General features: G+C 42.8%; 1 protein-coding gene across 1 annotated transcript; it reads right to left on the reverse strand.

Annotated features, from left to right (window-relative positions):
• Window positions 1–5,438: 5,438 nt before the first annotated feature.
• On the reverse strand, window positions 5,439–7,129 carry LOC104445820 (trans-resveratrol di-O-methyltransferase-like). Its single transcript, XM_010059745.3, has 2 exons — window positions 6,329–7,129; window positions 5,439–6,112 (listed from the first exon to the last, which is right to left on the reverse strand). The coding sequence occupies exons 1-2, from the start codon at window positions 7,097–7,099 to the stop codon at window positions 5,804–5,806; spliced, it is 1,080 nt and encodes a 359-aa protein (XP_010058047.1). The 5' UTR covers window positions 7,100–7,129; the 3' UTR covers window positions 5,439–5,803.
• Between the last annotated feature and the right edge of the window lie 6,915 nt (window positions 7,130–14,044).

Genomic DNA, 14,044 nt, shown 5'->3' on the forward strand with positions numbered 1-14,044 from the left:
TCTCAACTCTATATTGCAATTTCTTGCTTATGAACTTCGAGAATATAAGAACGGTGCCTATTTATAATGGTTTGGAAAGTGGGTATAAAGCATCCTACTGGGCATACCTTCCGTCGGCCAAATAATTGACACATGTTCACATGATACACGTTGATACAGATGGTTCCCATAACATTAAAATAGCTTAGGTTCATTTGATTTTCCCTCGCTTTTATACCTTGTATAATTAATCATTTCTTGTGGTCGAGAGAGTAAGGGAAAGGTCATATTTACCTCTGATGGCCAAACCTATGAAAACATTGCGGTCATTCGGAAGGGAGATTTAGGATGTTGAATTATTAAATCGAGAACTAAACTGAACCAAGATTTGGCCCATCTAATCCTAGACTCACCCGGGATGGTGGGTCCATGAACCGATCATGAATACTTTGGTCATATATTTGCCTCATTTCAAATTTCTCGTTTTTTTTAATTATATATTTTTGAGTATTTTGGGGCCAGGTCCACCCCCAAGCTGGACATATTCTAGCGGACACGACCCACAAATGATGTTGGTATTTTAAATGGGTCATTCCGTGCCGAAAATCCGGGTCTTGACATACAGTGAAACGGCATGAAGAAGGAAGCCGAGAAAAGAGGGCAAATACTAAATAGCAGACTTACTAAATCCACTTCCCAATTATGAGCACAAGCTTGCAATACGTAGAAAAACTTCAAAAACTGCTTTCAAACTTGCGTACTTGTAAGACATCTCCCTTGCCTGATTTGGGGACTTTTTTCCAAAGCCAACAGCAAACCGATATTGCTTGCTAATTTTATAATTAAACTTATATATATTCTAACCGGCTCAAGGGCCGTCATTGGCTGGGGCATCGCCCCAAGATTGGGCCACCCCAGCCAACCCTCCCCCACCTACTCAACAATGAGAAGGAGACGGCGGCGGCGAGGGCTGAGCCCTCAATCGCTGGCTGCAGTTCATCTTTCACCTCTTTTTTATTTTAAAAAATGATTTTAAATTTAATTTAATTAATTTTTATATTAATTATTTACCCACGTCGATAGTAAAACCACGTCGTTTTGGCATTTATCTAGCCACGTAAGCACACAAAATGATGTCGTTTTTGCACTTAGTTCGCAGGAAAATCGTCACATCAGTGTTTGGCCGGATTTTATTATTATTGGTACTTAATTGATCCATTTTGCTCAAATTTTGACACTTAAATGTCACTTTCATAACTTTTGACATCTAAGTATCTCCTTGTGCCAAGTTTTAACACTCTAGGTGTCCCAAATTCCAAAATTAACTGTACACAAAAGGTCTTGGGCCATTTTGCATCTCAAATTAAATTTTTGCCATTTCTTTAAAGTTTTCTAGAACTTTTTTTCTTCTCTTTTCCTTTTCCTTTTCTTTTTCCTTTTCCTTTCTTTCATTTTTGTTTTTCCTTTGTTTCAATTCCTTTCCTGGGTTGCTAGGGCCTCGGCAATGGCCAGCGGAGGTCAACAGCCAAAGGCAAGGCCATCGCGGTAGGGGTGTCAACGGTTCAGTTCGGTTCGATTTTTCAAAAAAACCGAACCAAACCGAACCCTTAGGAAAAACTTCTAAACCGAACCGAATAAAACCCTAACAGAATATGAACCGAACCGAAATTTTGGTTTTGTTCGGTTCAGTTTTTCGACTTTTCGTTTTTAGCTTTTAGTTTTCGTTTTTGCATTTGTTTTTTGTTTTTGTTATATATATTTTTCGTTTCCAAGAAATAAGCTCTTATCGGTTCGGTTCGGTTAACCGATAAAAACCGAACCGATAAAAACAATTTCGGTTTTTAATGAAAACCGAACTGAATGAAAACTGAACTTGAAAAATCGAATTTTTCAGTTCAGTTCGGTTCGGTTTGGTTCGGTTTTTGAGACCCATACATTGCGGCCCTCCCCCACGGTGACCGATAGAGAAAAATAAGGAAAAAAGAAATGAGGAGAAAGGAAAGAAAACAGGAAGGAAGAAGATATTTAGAAAATCAGTTCGCTTCCGGAAAGTTGTGGTTGCAATCAATGATTAATTGGACATCTAGACCGAGTCCACAAAGGCTGAGCGCAGGACCCCCTTCCCTTGCCCAAATCCCAAGCACCTAGGGCCGGGTCCACAAAGGCCGTGCCTAGATCCTCAATGTTAGTGCTCGTGTTCCTAATGCCTTTGCCCAAATCCCTAGTGCCCAAGTTCAAGTCCATTGAGGCCAAGGCCCTAGACCTTGGTGCCTAGGTCCATTGAGGTTGGGCATGGGAACCCAATGGCTAGGCCTAAGCTCTAGTGCCTAGGCTTGGGTCCATAGAGGTCGGACTTGAGTCTATTGAGGTCGACCCCAAGACCCTAGTGCCTATGCCTAGATCCCCGCACTTGAGTGCTTGTGCCTACATCCCCAGCACCTAAACCCAAACACATTGAGGCTGAGACAAGTCCATCGAGGTTGGGCCCAAGACCCCAATGCTCGTGCTTAGATCCCTTGTGCCCAAGCTTGGATCCATTGAGGCCTAGGCCTTAATGCTATGGATTTGGGCATGGGGAACTAGGATCTTGAGCCAATTATCAGGGACCTAAGTATGGGCACTGCAATCCCGGGCTTGCCCTAGATGGACCCGAAGCCGGCCTTTATGGACCCAGCTTAATCGTCGGAGACTCGAACACATGCACTAATATCACAGCCCAGCCTTAATATACTAGGCTCAAGTATTGAGGACCTAACTTGAGTGCCAAGTCCACAGCTTATCCTCTGTGGATTTAGGCCTAAGCCCAAGCACTAAGGTCTAGCGCTTAACTTTTATGATCCTCAAGCCCGGCTGTCGAGGATCCTTAGGCCCGCCCTTTATGGTCTTGAGACTGATGTCTATGCTCTTGCTCGAGACCGAACTGCCCGTGCCAAGATCAAGGTCCATCGAGGCTAGACTTGGGATCCTTGTGCCTATGCCTAGTTCCCCGCCCCTGCCCAAGTTACCAGCAGCTGAATAGTATATGCATACTAAGGATAATTAAATTAGATTTTCCTTTCCAAATGATGAAAAATATTTTCCTTTTTTTTTGTTAGGTTTCATCCAAGTATTAGAAAATATTATTATCCTTCTGAAAGGTGATTTCCTAAAAAAAATTTCTAGAAATGTAATATATTTCAAATATTTTATAGAAATGTATTTCACAAAATCTTAAGATGTTCATACTTGCTTTTCACAGTTGAGGAAAATAAGTTTGACCAAATACAAAATTACTTCTTAGAATTACCGATAGGAAAATATAGACTTAACAATCCCAAGTGCCTTGCCCAATAAAGATTGAGTTCTAGATGTTTGAAAACGTGGAATCAAGTCCTAGACTTTTAAAACTAATCCAATTAAATCCTTCCGACAACCAACATTGATGTGGCAGTATGGCACAAGCAATCTCGCATGGTGGTGGACCTCTATGCAAGTGTCGCACAACCCTTGCCTGCAGGGGGTAAGGGTTGCTTGACCCGCGCACAATGGTGACCGATGGTGGAGCCACCTCCATGTGTGAGAGCCCCCACCTGAAGCCGACAAGGGTCAGCAATTTCAGAATAGTTCATAATATTGGGATTATCGAATGGTATCTTCGAGGTTCATCTGTGTCGAGGATTTACCAAAGGGTTTTGTGTCCATTTCCAGGGCGATTTTTCAGGTTTATGGTTTGTTTGGAGAGTAGGGGATAATTCGTGGACTATTCGGATAATAGGGGTTTCGGGGTTGCATGTGGAGTGTTGATTTAAGGGGTATTTTCCAAAATGAGACCACTTTATTTTTGGTGAAGTGGGCTAACATGGACCGAAAGAAATTATGGAAATCTCTATTGATTGCATCCTAGCAAGCCCATATCCACCACCAGCAACAGCACTTGAGTTCACAACTACAGAACACATGATAAAAGGCTGCATGAGGAGGAGGAGAAAGCCGACTCTAACGTAGAGGTTCGGGTGAGGCTTCGACCTTCGGCTTTTCAGGCGCGCCAGACCAACGGGCCATAGATCACGAGGATGGCGTAGAGATCCATCGCCAGCGCGGCGGCCACGAGGAGCAGGTGGCCGTGGAAGCAGAATGTCAAGGCGGGGATCAACAGATGACTCGCCGTGGATACAATGGCCAGCGCGCTGGATAGTATCACCGCTCTGAAGGTCCAGTCGTGCGGATCGAGGCTCTTTGGCTGAATCAGGAAGATACAGACCACGGTGACAATCTGCATCCCCAGCAGCACCCTCTCCAGGAAGTGGTCTCTAGGGATACTCACCTCCATTGCCAATTCTTCCCATCAGCGACCTGACCTTGGAGATGCCAGGTTGACCGCAAGAGAGGGCCGGAGAGAGTACACCGTCGTCTGATCGGAGACCTGGTTATGATACGTGTTTTGGGCGCTGGAATTGATGCAACGGGACCTCCAGGTTTATACACGAGCAGAGTTCGAATCCGAGAGGGACGGTCTTTTCAAATCGTCTATCTTTTAAGATAAAACCAACCAAAACTTTATCTTTGGGGGTGATAAGCACCATGCAACTTCTCAATCCCAACGTAACTCATACGTAATTGACAAGCAAACCGAAATTTCGAATCCATTAACGCTAATCTTGCAGGGAAACAAGAGGTTTTTTGCAACATTGATCCTACTTTTCCATTAAGTTCAACATCCATATCCATATGATGATCATATCCATCTACTTGTATCAATTTTGTCTTCCGATCGAGTATTTTAACTCGCGATTCGATTACTTTAAATCACACTGCAGCTAAAAAAGCAAGAGAAATTACATCATTAAGATGACATTAATTTCATAATTATGCATAAGGTATGGCGGAAAAAATCGATGGACATCATGTAGATTAGTTTAATTAGACTAATAGCGGTCCACCGTGGAAAAAAAGATCGATGGAAACGCTCGGAATTTGCATACTCAGCTGTCTTGAAATCTGAAGAGGGGGAAATTATCTTAAGGCATTTCGCTTCACGATAGAGAAGCAACTTTGTAAGTGGTAGACTGAGTTAAATTAGACTAAGTTGCATCCCCAGCAAAATAGAAGATTCATTTCTTATCATGTTGTTGCATCGGGGTCGACACGGGCTTGACCGATTCTCGACTACTCCCCCCAGTTCTTTCACAAAAACTGGACTGGGCCTTGCTCCGATTCCCGGTTCAACCCTGTTGAACCAGCCGGTCCGATCCAGGTCTGAAAACATTCATAACATCACTTTCCATTTCATTGCACACACATAGGAAGTCTCTCTATGCATGGAATGAAGGGATTTATTTTTTTTTTGGTCGAAATGGAATGAAGGGATTGTTTTGCGGCTAGCAGACCCATTTTCTCTGAGGACCGCAAAACTCCTGGACAGGACCCGCCATCAGGGTGCCCTGTCAACTCCAAGAATAAGACTACCTTCCTTCAGCAACAATGTTTAACAACTTCCCCCATGCTTGAAGCAATCATTCAATTCATACGAGAGAGAGTGAAAAACTTACAATATAGAACATTTTAGAAATTCAGGTGCCCAAGGTCTCAACTTCCACACTGTGTGTGGCTAGAAAAGGATCACACTCCAATCGATTCAAACGACAGCCACTTGCTTCAACTGCTAAATATGCTTATCTGAATGAGCGACTTAATCACGCCATTCTCGCATGCTCATACATCGCTAAACCCTTACTGAAATATGTATTTTCATGTGTGTGGCTAGAGAAGCCTTATTTACTACTGATCTTTAACTTACCGCAAGCTATAAGAACTAGAGCATGAATTGGCAAGTATTGATAATCGATCATGAAGGGTAGACCTCAATAAGAGATCGCAAGCCAAGTACAGGGGTGATCTTGTAGTCCCCAAAGCCAGCAGCGACGAAGAGCTTAGCCCATTCTGCTTCATTCCTCTCCCTCCCCGACGTGAGGGTCATCATCAACATATCATAGAAGAGCTGGGTTTCGACCATCTCTTTGTCGCTCTTCGTGTTGTCCATCACCATTTCAATTATAATTACCTTCTTTTTCTTGCCCTCGCCTTTGCCTAAGGCCTCCCTGCATCGCTTCAGTACCTTCACAGCGTCTTCATCGCTCCAATCATGGAGTATCCACTGCATATAACTTAAATCATCTATCAGTCTGTCATTATGTCCATATATTGTTCACATGTGATTTCGTAGATTTCCTATGTAAGTCGAACGTTAGGACGGCTTGTGTTTGCAACATGTAAACTAATCCTTTACATGAAAAACGTGGGGCTATTCTCGATAAGATTAGATTGAAGGAGGTGAAGTAGCTGAATCTTAATTTTTTTGATTAACTTGTACCTTCAATATTATTGCATCTGCAGGTGGTATGGCCTCAAACATGTCCCCAGGAACACATCTCACGTTCTCGCTAACTTCTAAATTAGCCACCACATGCGGAAGATCAAATATTGTGCATTCCATGTGCGGAAAGGAGTTCGCGATGGCCTTGGCCATCGTCCCAGTTCCTCCGCCTACATCGACCAACGAGGTTATTCCCTCGAACACCCCTTTGTGCTCGTTAACCACCATGCTAGCCACCAATCGAGCATCGCTAGCCATGCCATCGTTGAATAAGCGATTAAGCCCCGGCTCTTGACCAGCATACCTCCAAAACGACATCCCTTGCACCATTTCGAATGGCGTCGGGTCGGCGTGGTTGTGGAACCACGCGCTCAAGCCATGCCATGGGTTTATCAGAATAGGGTCGAGCACGGACAGTGCGAACGGCGCAACATTGGAGGGATTGTCCGTAAGGAGGAGCTTGGACACGCGATTGAGTACGTAGGCACCTTGACCGTCCGGCGCAAGCTTCTTCTGTTCAAAGAATCCGGAGTGGACGAGGATGCGCATGAGGCGGTCGACGCAGTGAGCTCTGGAGGGGTGAATTTGAAGTGCAGAGACCAAGGCGTCGAGGGTCATAGGTTGGCCATGGTGGTGGATGGTGTCGGGAATACCTAACTGAATGGCACATTTCAAGCACATGGAACTGATGAAATTGAAGATGTGGTTCCATATGTGAGCTTGAGCCAGTAGCTGCTGGCTTCCCATCTCTCCATTCACCATATCCATGGTGCAAAGTTATTATCTCTCAACTCTATAGTGCAATTTCTTGCTTATGAACTTCAAGAATATGAGAACGGTGCATATTTATAATGGTTTGGAAAGTGGGTAAAAAGCATCCTATTCGGCATACCTTACGTCGGCCAAATAGTTGAGACGTGTTCACATGATACATGTTGATATAGATGGTCCCCATAACATTAAATGTTTGTTTTGCGAAAAACGTTTTCCTCATTTTCAACGTTTAGTTCATTTAGGAAAATAAATCAATGGAAAATGTTTTCCTAGTCAATAGAAAATGTTTTCCTTTCGAAACTTAAATTCAAGAAAATGATTTCCTTTGAAAGAATCCTGAAACATTTTTCAAAATGTTTTAAGGTCCTTGCTTAATGAAATATTATTATTAAAAAGAATTTATAATTAAAAATTTTGAATTTATTATTATTATATCTTTTCTTTTCTTTTTTTCTTGTTTTCTTTTTTTTTCTTTGCCTGTAAACATAAACCCTAACTCCTCCTCCCCTCTCTCGTTCTCCTTCACCCCCCCTTTCGTCACCACCGCCTCCTCCTCCTCCAACCCTAGCCCCTCCTACGCTCCCGTTGGCTTTGCTCCCTCCTCTTCCTCTTCATCGGCGTCTTCTACACCTTCAATCATTTTTCAAATGCAATTCAAACACCAGAAAATATTTTGATTCACATATCACAAAACAAAGGAAAACTAACCGTTTTCCCGAAAAATGATTTCTCGGAAAACATTTTCTAAAAACGTTACATTTTTTCGTGAAACAAACACACCCTTAGGTTCATTTGATTTTCCCTCGCTTTTATACCTTGTAGAATTAATCATTTCTCGTGGTCAAGAGAGTTATATTTATCAAAGGGAAAGGCCATGTTTACCTCTAATGGCCAAACCTACGAAAACATTGCGGTCATTTGGAAGAGAGATTTATGATGTTGAATTATTAAATCGAGAACTAAACTGAACTGAGATCTGGCCCATCTAATCCTGGACTCACCCGGGATGATGGGTCCATGAACCGATCATGAATACTTTGGTCATATATTTGCCTCATTTCATATTTCTCATTTTTTTAATTATATATTTTTGAGTATTTTGGTCTTGAGTACACTATAAAAGTTGAACTCCCTCAAAATTGTAGAGACCAAATATTATTTTACCTTGATTTTATTTGTATCGAAGAATAGACAAACAACTTTCCGCTTGCAAATCACTATCGCGTTAGCTAAAAAATGAATGGTAACCATTTACTTACAAATAATTGATAAAATAGTACCTTGTTCTTTGGGGAAACAGAGATAGTTCACCCAATCGCCAATCTGGACAGACAGCATCATGCATCATGGTTCACACACGGACCCGGACCAAAATAAAGTGCGAAACGACAACACCGATTGATGGGGAGGAGTCCTTGGCCTGAAAAATCAACGACAAGATATTTCCTCTCCTGCTGGCCAGGTCCACCCCCAAGCTGGACATTTTCTAGCGGACACAGACCCACAAATGATGTTGGTATTTTAACTTTTTAAATGGGTCATTCCGTGACGAAAATCCGGGTCTTGACATACAGTGAAACGGCATGAAGAAGGAAGCCGAGAAAAGCGGGCAAATACTAAATAGCAGACTTACTAAATCCACTTCCCAATTATGAGCACAAGCTTGCAATACGTAGAAAAACTTCAAAAACTGCCTTCAAACTTGCGTACTTGTAAGACATCTCCGCTGCCTGATTTGGGGACTTTTATCCAAAGCCAATAGCAAACCGGTATTGCTTGCGAATTTTATAATTAAACTTATATATATATTCTGATCGGCTCAAGGGCCGTTGCCCCAAGATTGGGCGACCCCAGCCGACCCTCCCCCACCTACTCGACAATGACAGGGAGACGGTGGCGACGAGGGCTGAGCCTCAATCGTTGGTTGCTGTTCATCTTTCACCTCCTTTTTTTATTTTAAAAAATGGTTTTAAATTTAACTAAATTAATTATTTACCCACGTCGATAGTAAAACCACGTCGTTTTGGCATTTATCTAGCCACGTTAGCATGCAAAACGATGTCGTTTTGCACTTGGTTCACCGGAAAATCGTCACATTAGTGTTTGGCTGGATTTTATTATTAGCACTTAATCGATCCATTTTCTCCATTTTAATACTTAAATGTCACTTTCATAACTTTTGGCACATAAATATCTTCTAATGCCAAGTTTTAACATTCTAGGTGTCCCAAATTCTAAAATTAACTGTACACAAAAGGTCTTGGGCCATTTTGCATCTAAAATTAAATTTTTGCCATTTCTTTAAATTTTTCTAGAACTTTTTCTTCTCTTTTTCTTTTTCTTTTCCTTTTCCTTTTCCTTTCTTTCATCTTTTTTTTTTCTTTGTTTCAATTCCCTTTCCTGGTTGCTAGGGCCTCGGCAATGGCCAGCGAAGGTCAACAGCCAAAGGCAAGGCCATCGTGGTAGGGGTGTCAACGATTCAGTTCGGTTCGATTTTTCAAAAACATCAAACCAAACCAAGCCCTTAGGAAAAACTTCCGAACTGAACCGAATAAAACCGTAGCAGAATACGAACCGAACTGAAATTTTGGTTTTGTTCAGGTTTGGTTTTTCGGTTTTTGATTTTCAGCTTTTAATTTTCGGTTTTTGCATTTTTTTTTTTTTTATATATTTTTTCGTTTCCAAGAAATAAGCTCTTATTGGTTCGGTTCGATTAACTGATAAAAACCGAACCGATAAAAACAATTCCGGGTTTTAATGAAACCCGAACTGAATGAAAATTGAACTTGAAAAATCGAATTTTTCAGTTCAGTTCGGTTCAGTTTGGTTCGGTTTTTGACACCCATACATCGTGGCCCTCCCCCACGGCGACTGATAGAGAGAAATAAGGAAAAAAGAAATGAGGAGAAAGGAAAGAAAACAGGAAGGAAGAAGATATTTAGAAAATCAGTTCGCTCCCGGAAAGTTGTGGTTGCAATCAATGATTAATTGGAAAACCTAACAAGTTTCGATGTGCTTCTTTCACCAAACCATCTCAAAAGCAATCTTAGTAATCCAGATTCTTACTTCTTCAAGTGGGTTCATGTTTAAAGAGCTGGCTGACATGCCTTAGACCCCAAACTCTGGATCAACTTTCGTGCCCCATATACAATGAGTGAAAACACGTAACATAGACCCTGCTCATTTCTAGCCATGCCTCCATATCCTTAGTGCATTCCCTCCCAAATCTGAATTTACAAGGAGTGAAGAGAGACGAAGAGAGAGATCAACGGAAAATCTATGCTTAAATTCAAAAAAATAATTTACTGTTTAAAAAATTGAAAATTATTTTTTTAAAATATGACTAGATATGAGTGATTGGATTATAAACTCTATACTTGAACACAAAAATCCTGACGCTCGTTCCCGAATCCCCAGTTTCCGGGCTTGAGTTCTCGACTCCGAGCTTGGGACCCTAGCACCAATGCACAATGCCTCGGCATCTAGACCCGAGTCCACAAAGGCTGAGCGCAGACCCCTTCCCTTGCCCAAATCCCCAGCACCTAGGGCCGGGTCCACAAAGGCCGTGCCTAGATCCTCAATGTTAGGGCTCATGTTCCTAATGCCTTTGCCCAAATCCCTAGTGCCCAAGTTCAAGTCCATTGAGGCCAAGGCCCTAGACCTTGGTGCTCATGCCCGAGACATTGGTGCCTAGGTCCATTGAGGTTGGGCATGGGAACCCAATGGCTAGGCCTAAGCTCTAGTGCCTAGGCTTGGGTCCATAGAGGTCGGACTTGAGTCTATTGAGGTCGACCCCAAGACCTAGTGCCTATGCCTAGATCCGCACTCGAGTGCTTGTGCCTACGTCCCCAAAGACCCAAACCCAAACACATTGAGGCCGAGACAAGTCCATCGAGGCCGGGCCCAAGACCCCAATGCTCGTGCTTAGATCCCTTGTGCCCAAGCTTGATCCATTGAGGCCTAGGCCTTAATGCTATGGATTTGGGCATGGGGAACTAGGATCTTGAGCCACCATCGGGACCTAAGTATGGGCACCGCAATCCCGGGCTTGCCCTGGATGGACTCGAACCCGGCCTTTATGGACTCGGCTTAGTTGTCGGAGACTCAAACACATGCACTAATATCATGGCCCAGCCTTAATGGACTAGGCTCAAGTATTGAGGACCTAAGCTTGAGTGCCAAGTCCACAACTCATCCTCTGTGGATTTAGGCCTAAGCCCAAGCACTAAGGTTTAGCACTTAGCTTTTATGATCGTCAAGCCCGCTGTCGAGGATCCTCGGCCCGCCCCTTTATGGTCTTGAGACCGATGTCTATGCTCTTGCTCGAGACCGAACGCCCATGCCAAGATCAAGGTCCATCGAGGCTAGACTTGGGATCCTTGTGCCTATGCCTAGTTCCCCACCCCTGCCCAAGTTACCAGAAAGCTGAATAGTATATGCATACTAAGGATAATTAAATCAGATTTTCCTTTCCAAATGATGAAAATATTTTCCTTTTTTTTTTTTTTTTTTTTTTTTTTTTAGGTTTCATCCAAATATTAGAAAATATTATTATTCTTCTAGAAAGTGATTTCCTAAAAGATATTTTCCAGAAATGTAATATATTTCAAATATTTTATAGAAATGTATTTCACAAAATCTTAAGATGTTCATACTTGCTTTTCACATTTGAGGAAAATAAATTTGACCAAATACAAAATTACTTCTTAGAATTACCGATAGGAAAATATAGACTTAACAATCCCAAGTGCCTTGCCCAATAAAGATTGAGTTCTAGATGTTTGAAAACGTGGAATCAAGTCCTAGACTTTTAAAAACTAATCCAATTAAATCCTTCCGACAACCAACATTGATGTGGCAGTATGGCACACGCAATCTCGCATGGTGGTGGACCTCTATGCAAGGTCGCACAACCCTTGCCTGCAGGGGGTAAGGGTTGCTTGACCCGCGCACAATGGTGACCGATGGTGGAGCCACCTCCATGTGTGAGAGCCCCCACCTGTAGCCGACAAGGGTCAGCAATTTCAGAGTAGTTCATAATATTGGGATTATCGAATGGTATCTTCGAGGTTCATCTGTGTCGAGGATGTACCAAAGGGTTTTGTGTCCATTTCCAGGGCGATTTTTCAGGTTTATGGTTTGTTTGGAGAGTAGGGATAATTCGTGGACTATTCGGATAATAGGGTTTGGGGTTGCATGTGGAGTGTTGATTTAAGGGGTATTTTCCAAAATGAGACCACTTTATTTTTGGTGAAGTGGGCTAACATGGACCGAAAGAAATTATGGAAATCTCTATTGATTGCATCCTAGCAAGCACATATCCATCACCAGCAACAGCACTTGAGTTCACAATTACAGAACACTTTATAAAAGGCTGCATGAGGAGGAGGAGAAAGCCGACTCTAACGTAGAGGTTCGGGTGAGGCTTCGACCTTCGGCTTTTCAGGCGCGCCAGACCAACGGGCCATAGATCACGAGCATGAAGTAGAGATCCATTGCCAGCGCGGCGGCCACGAGGAGCACGTGGCCGTGGAAGCAGAATGTCGAGGCGCGGATCAAAAGATGACTCGCCGTGGATGCAATGGCCAGCGCGCTGGATAGTATCACCGCTCTGAAGGTCCAGTCGTGCAGATCGAGGCTCTTCGGCTGAATCAGGAAGATACAGACCACGGTGACAATCTGCATCACCAGCAGCACCCTCTCCAGGAAATGGTCTCTAGGGATACCCACCTCCATTGCCAATTCTTCCCATCAGTGAGCTGACCTTGGAGATGCCGGGTCGACCGCAAGAGAGGGCCGGAGAGAGTACACCGTCGTCTGAGCGGGGACCGGGTTATGGTACGTGTTTTGGGCGCTCGAATTGATGCAACGGGACCTCCAGGCTTATACACGAGCAGAGTTCGAATCGGAGAGGGACGGTCTTTTCAAATCGTCTATCTTTTAAGATAAAACCAACCAAAACTTTATCTTTTGGGGTGATAAGCACCATGCAACTTCTCAATCCCAACGTAACTCATACGTAATTGATAAGCAAACCGAAATTTCGAATCCATTGACGCTAATCTTGCAGGAAAACAAGAGGTTCTTTGCAACATTGATCCTAGATTTCCATTAAGTTCAACATCCATATCCATATGATGATCATATCCATCTACCTGTATCAGTTTTATCTTCCGATTGAGTATTTTAACTCACGATTAGATTACTTTGAATCACACTGCGGCTAAAAAAGCAAGAGAAATTACATCATTAAGATGACGTTAATTTCATAATTATGTATAAGGTATGGCGGAAAAAATTGATGGACATCATGTAGATTAGTTTAATTAAACTAATAGCAGTCCGCCGTGGAAAAAAAGATCGATGGAAACGCTCTGAATTTGCATACTCAGCTGTCTTGAATCTGAAGAGAGGGAAATCATCTCAAGGCATTTCGCTTCACAATAGAGAAGGAACTTTGTGAGTGGTAGACTGAGTTTAATTAGACTAAATGAGCTTTCAAAATATAATTTACCAAACACAGTTTGCATTTTGCATCCCCTAAAAGCAAAATAGAAGATTCATCTCTTATCATGGTGTCGACACGGGCTTGACCGATTCTTGACTACTCCCTCCAGTTCTTTCACAAAAACTGGACTGGGCCTTGCTCCGATTCCCGGTTCAACAGGGTTGAACCAGCCAGTCCGATCCAGGTCTGAAAACATTCATAACATCACTTTCCATTTCATTGCACACACATAGGAAGTCTCTCTATGCATAGAATGAAGGGAAAGTTTTGCGGCTAGCAGACCCATTTTCTCTAAACTAGGCCCTCAAAACATCTGGACAAGACCCACCATCAGGGTGCCCTGTCAACTCCAAGAATAAGACTGCCTTCCTTCAGCAACAATGTTTAACAACTTCCCCCATGCTTGAAGCAATCATTCAATTCATACGAGA

This window comes from Eucalyptus grandis, chromosome 5, assembly GCF_016545825.1.
Source record: "Eucalyptus grandis isolate ANBG69807.140 chromosome 5, ASM1654582v1, whole genome shotgun sequence".
Classification (NCBI taxonomy): Eukaryota; Viridiplantae; Streptophyta; class Magnoliopsida; order Myrtales; family Myrtaceae; genus Eucalyptus; species Eucalyptus grandis.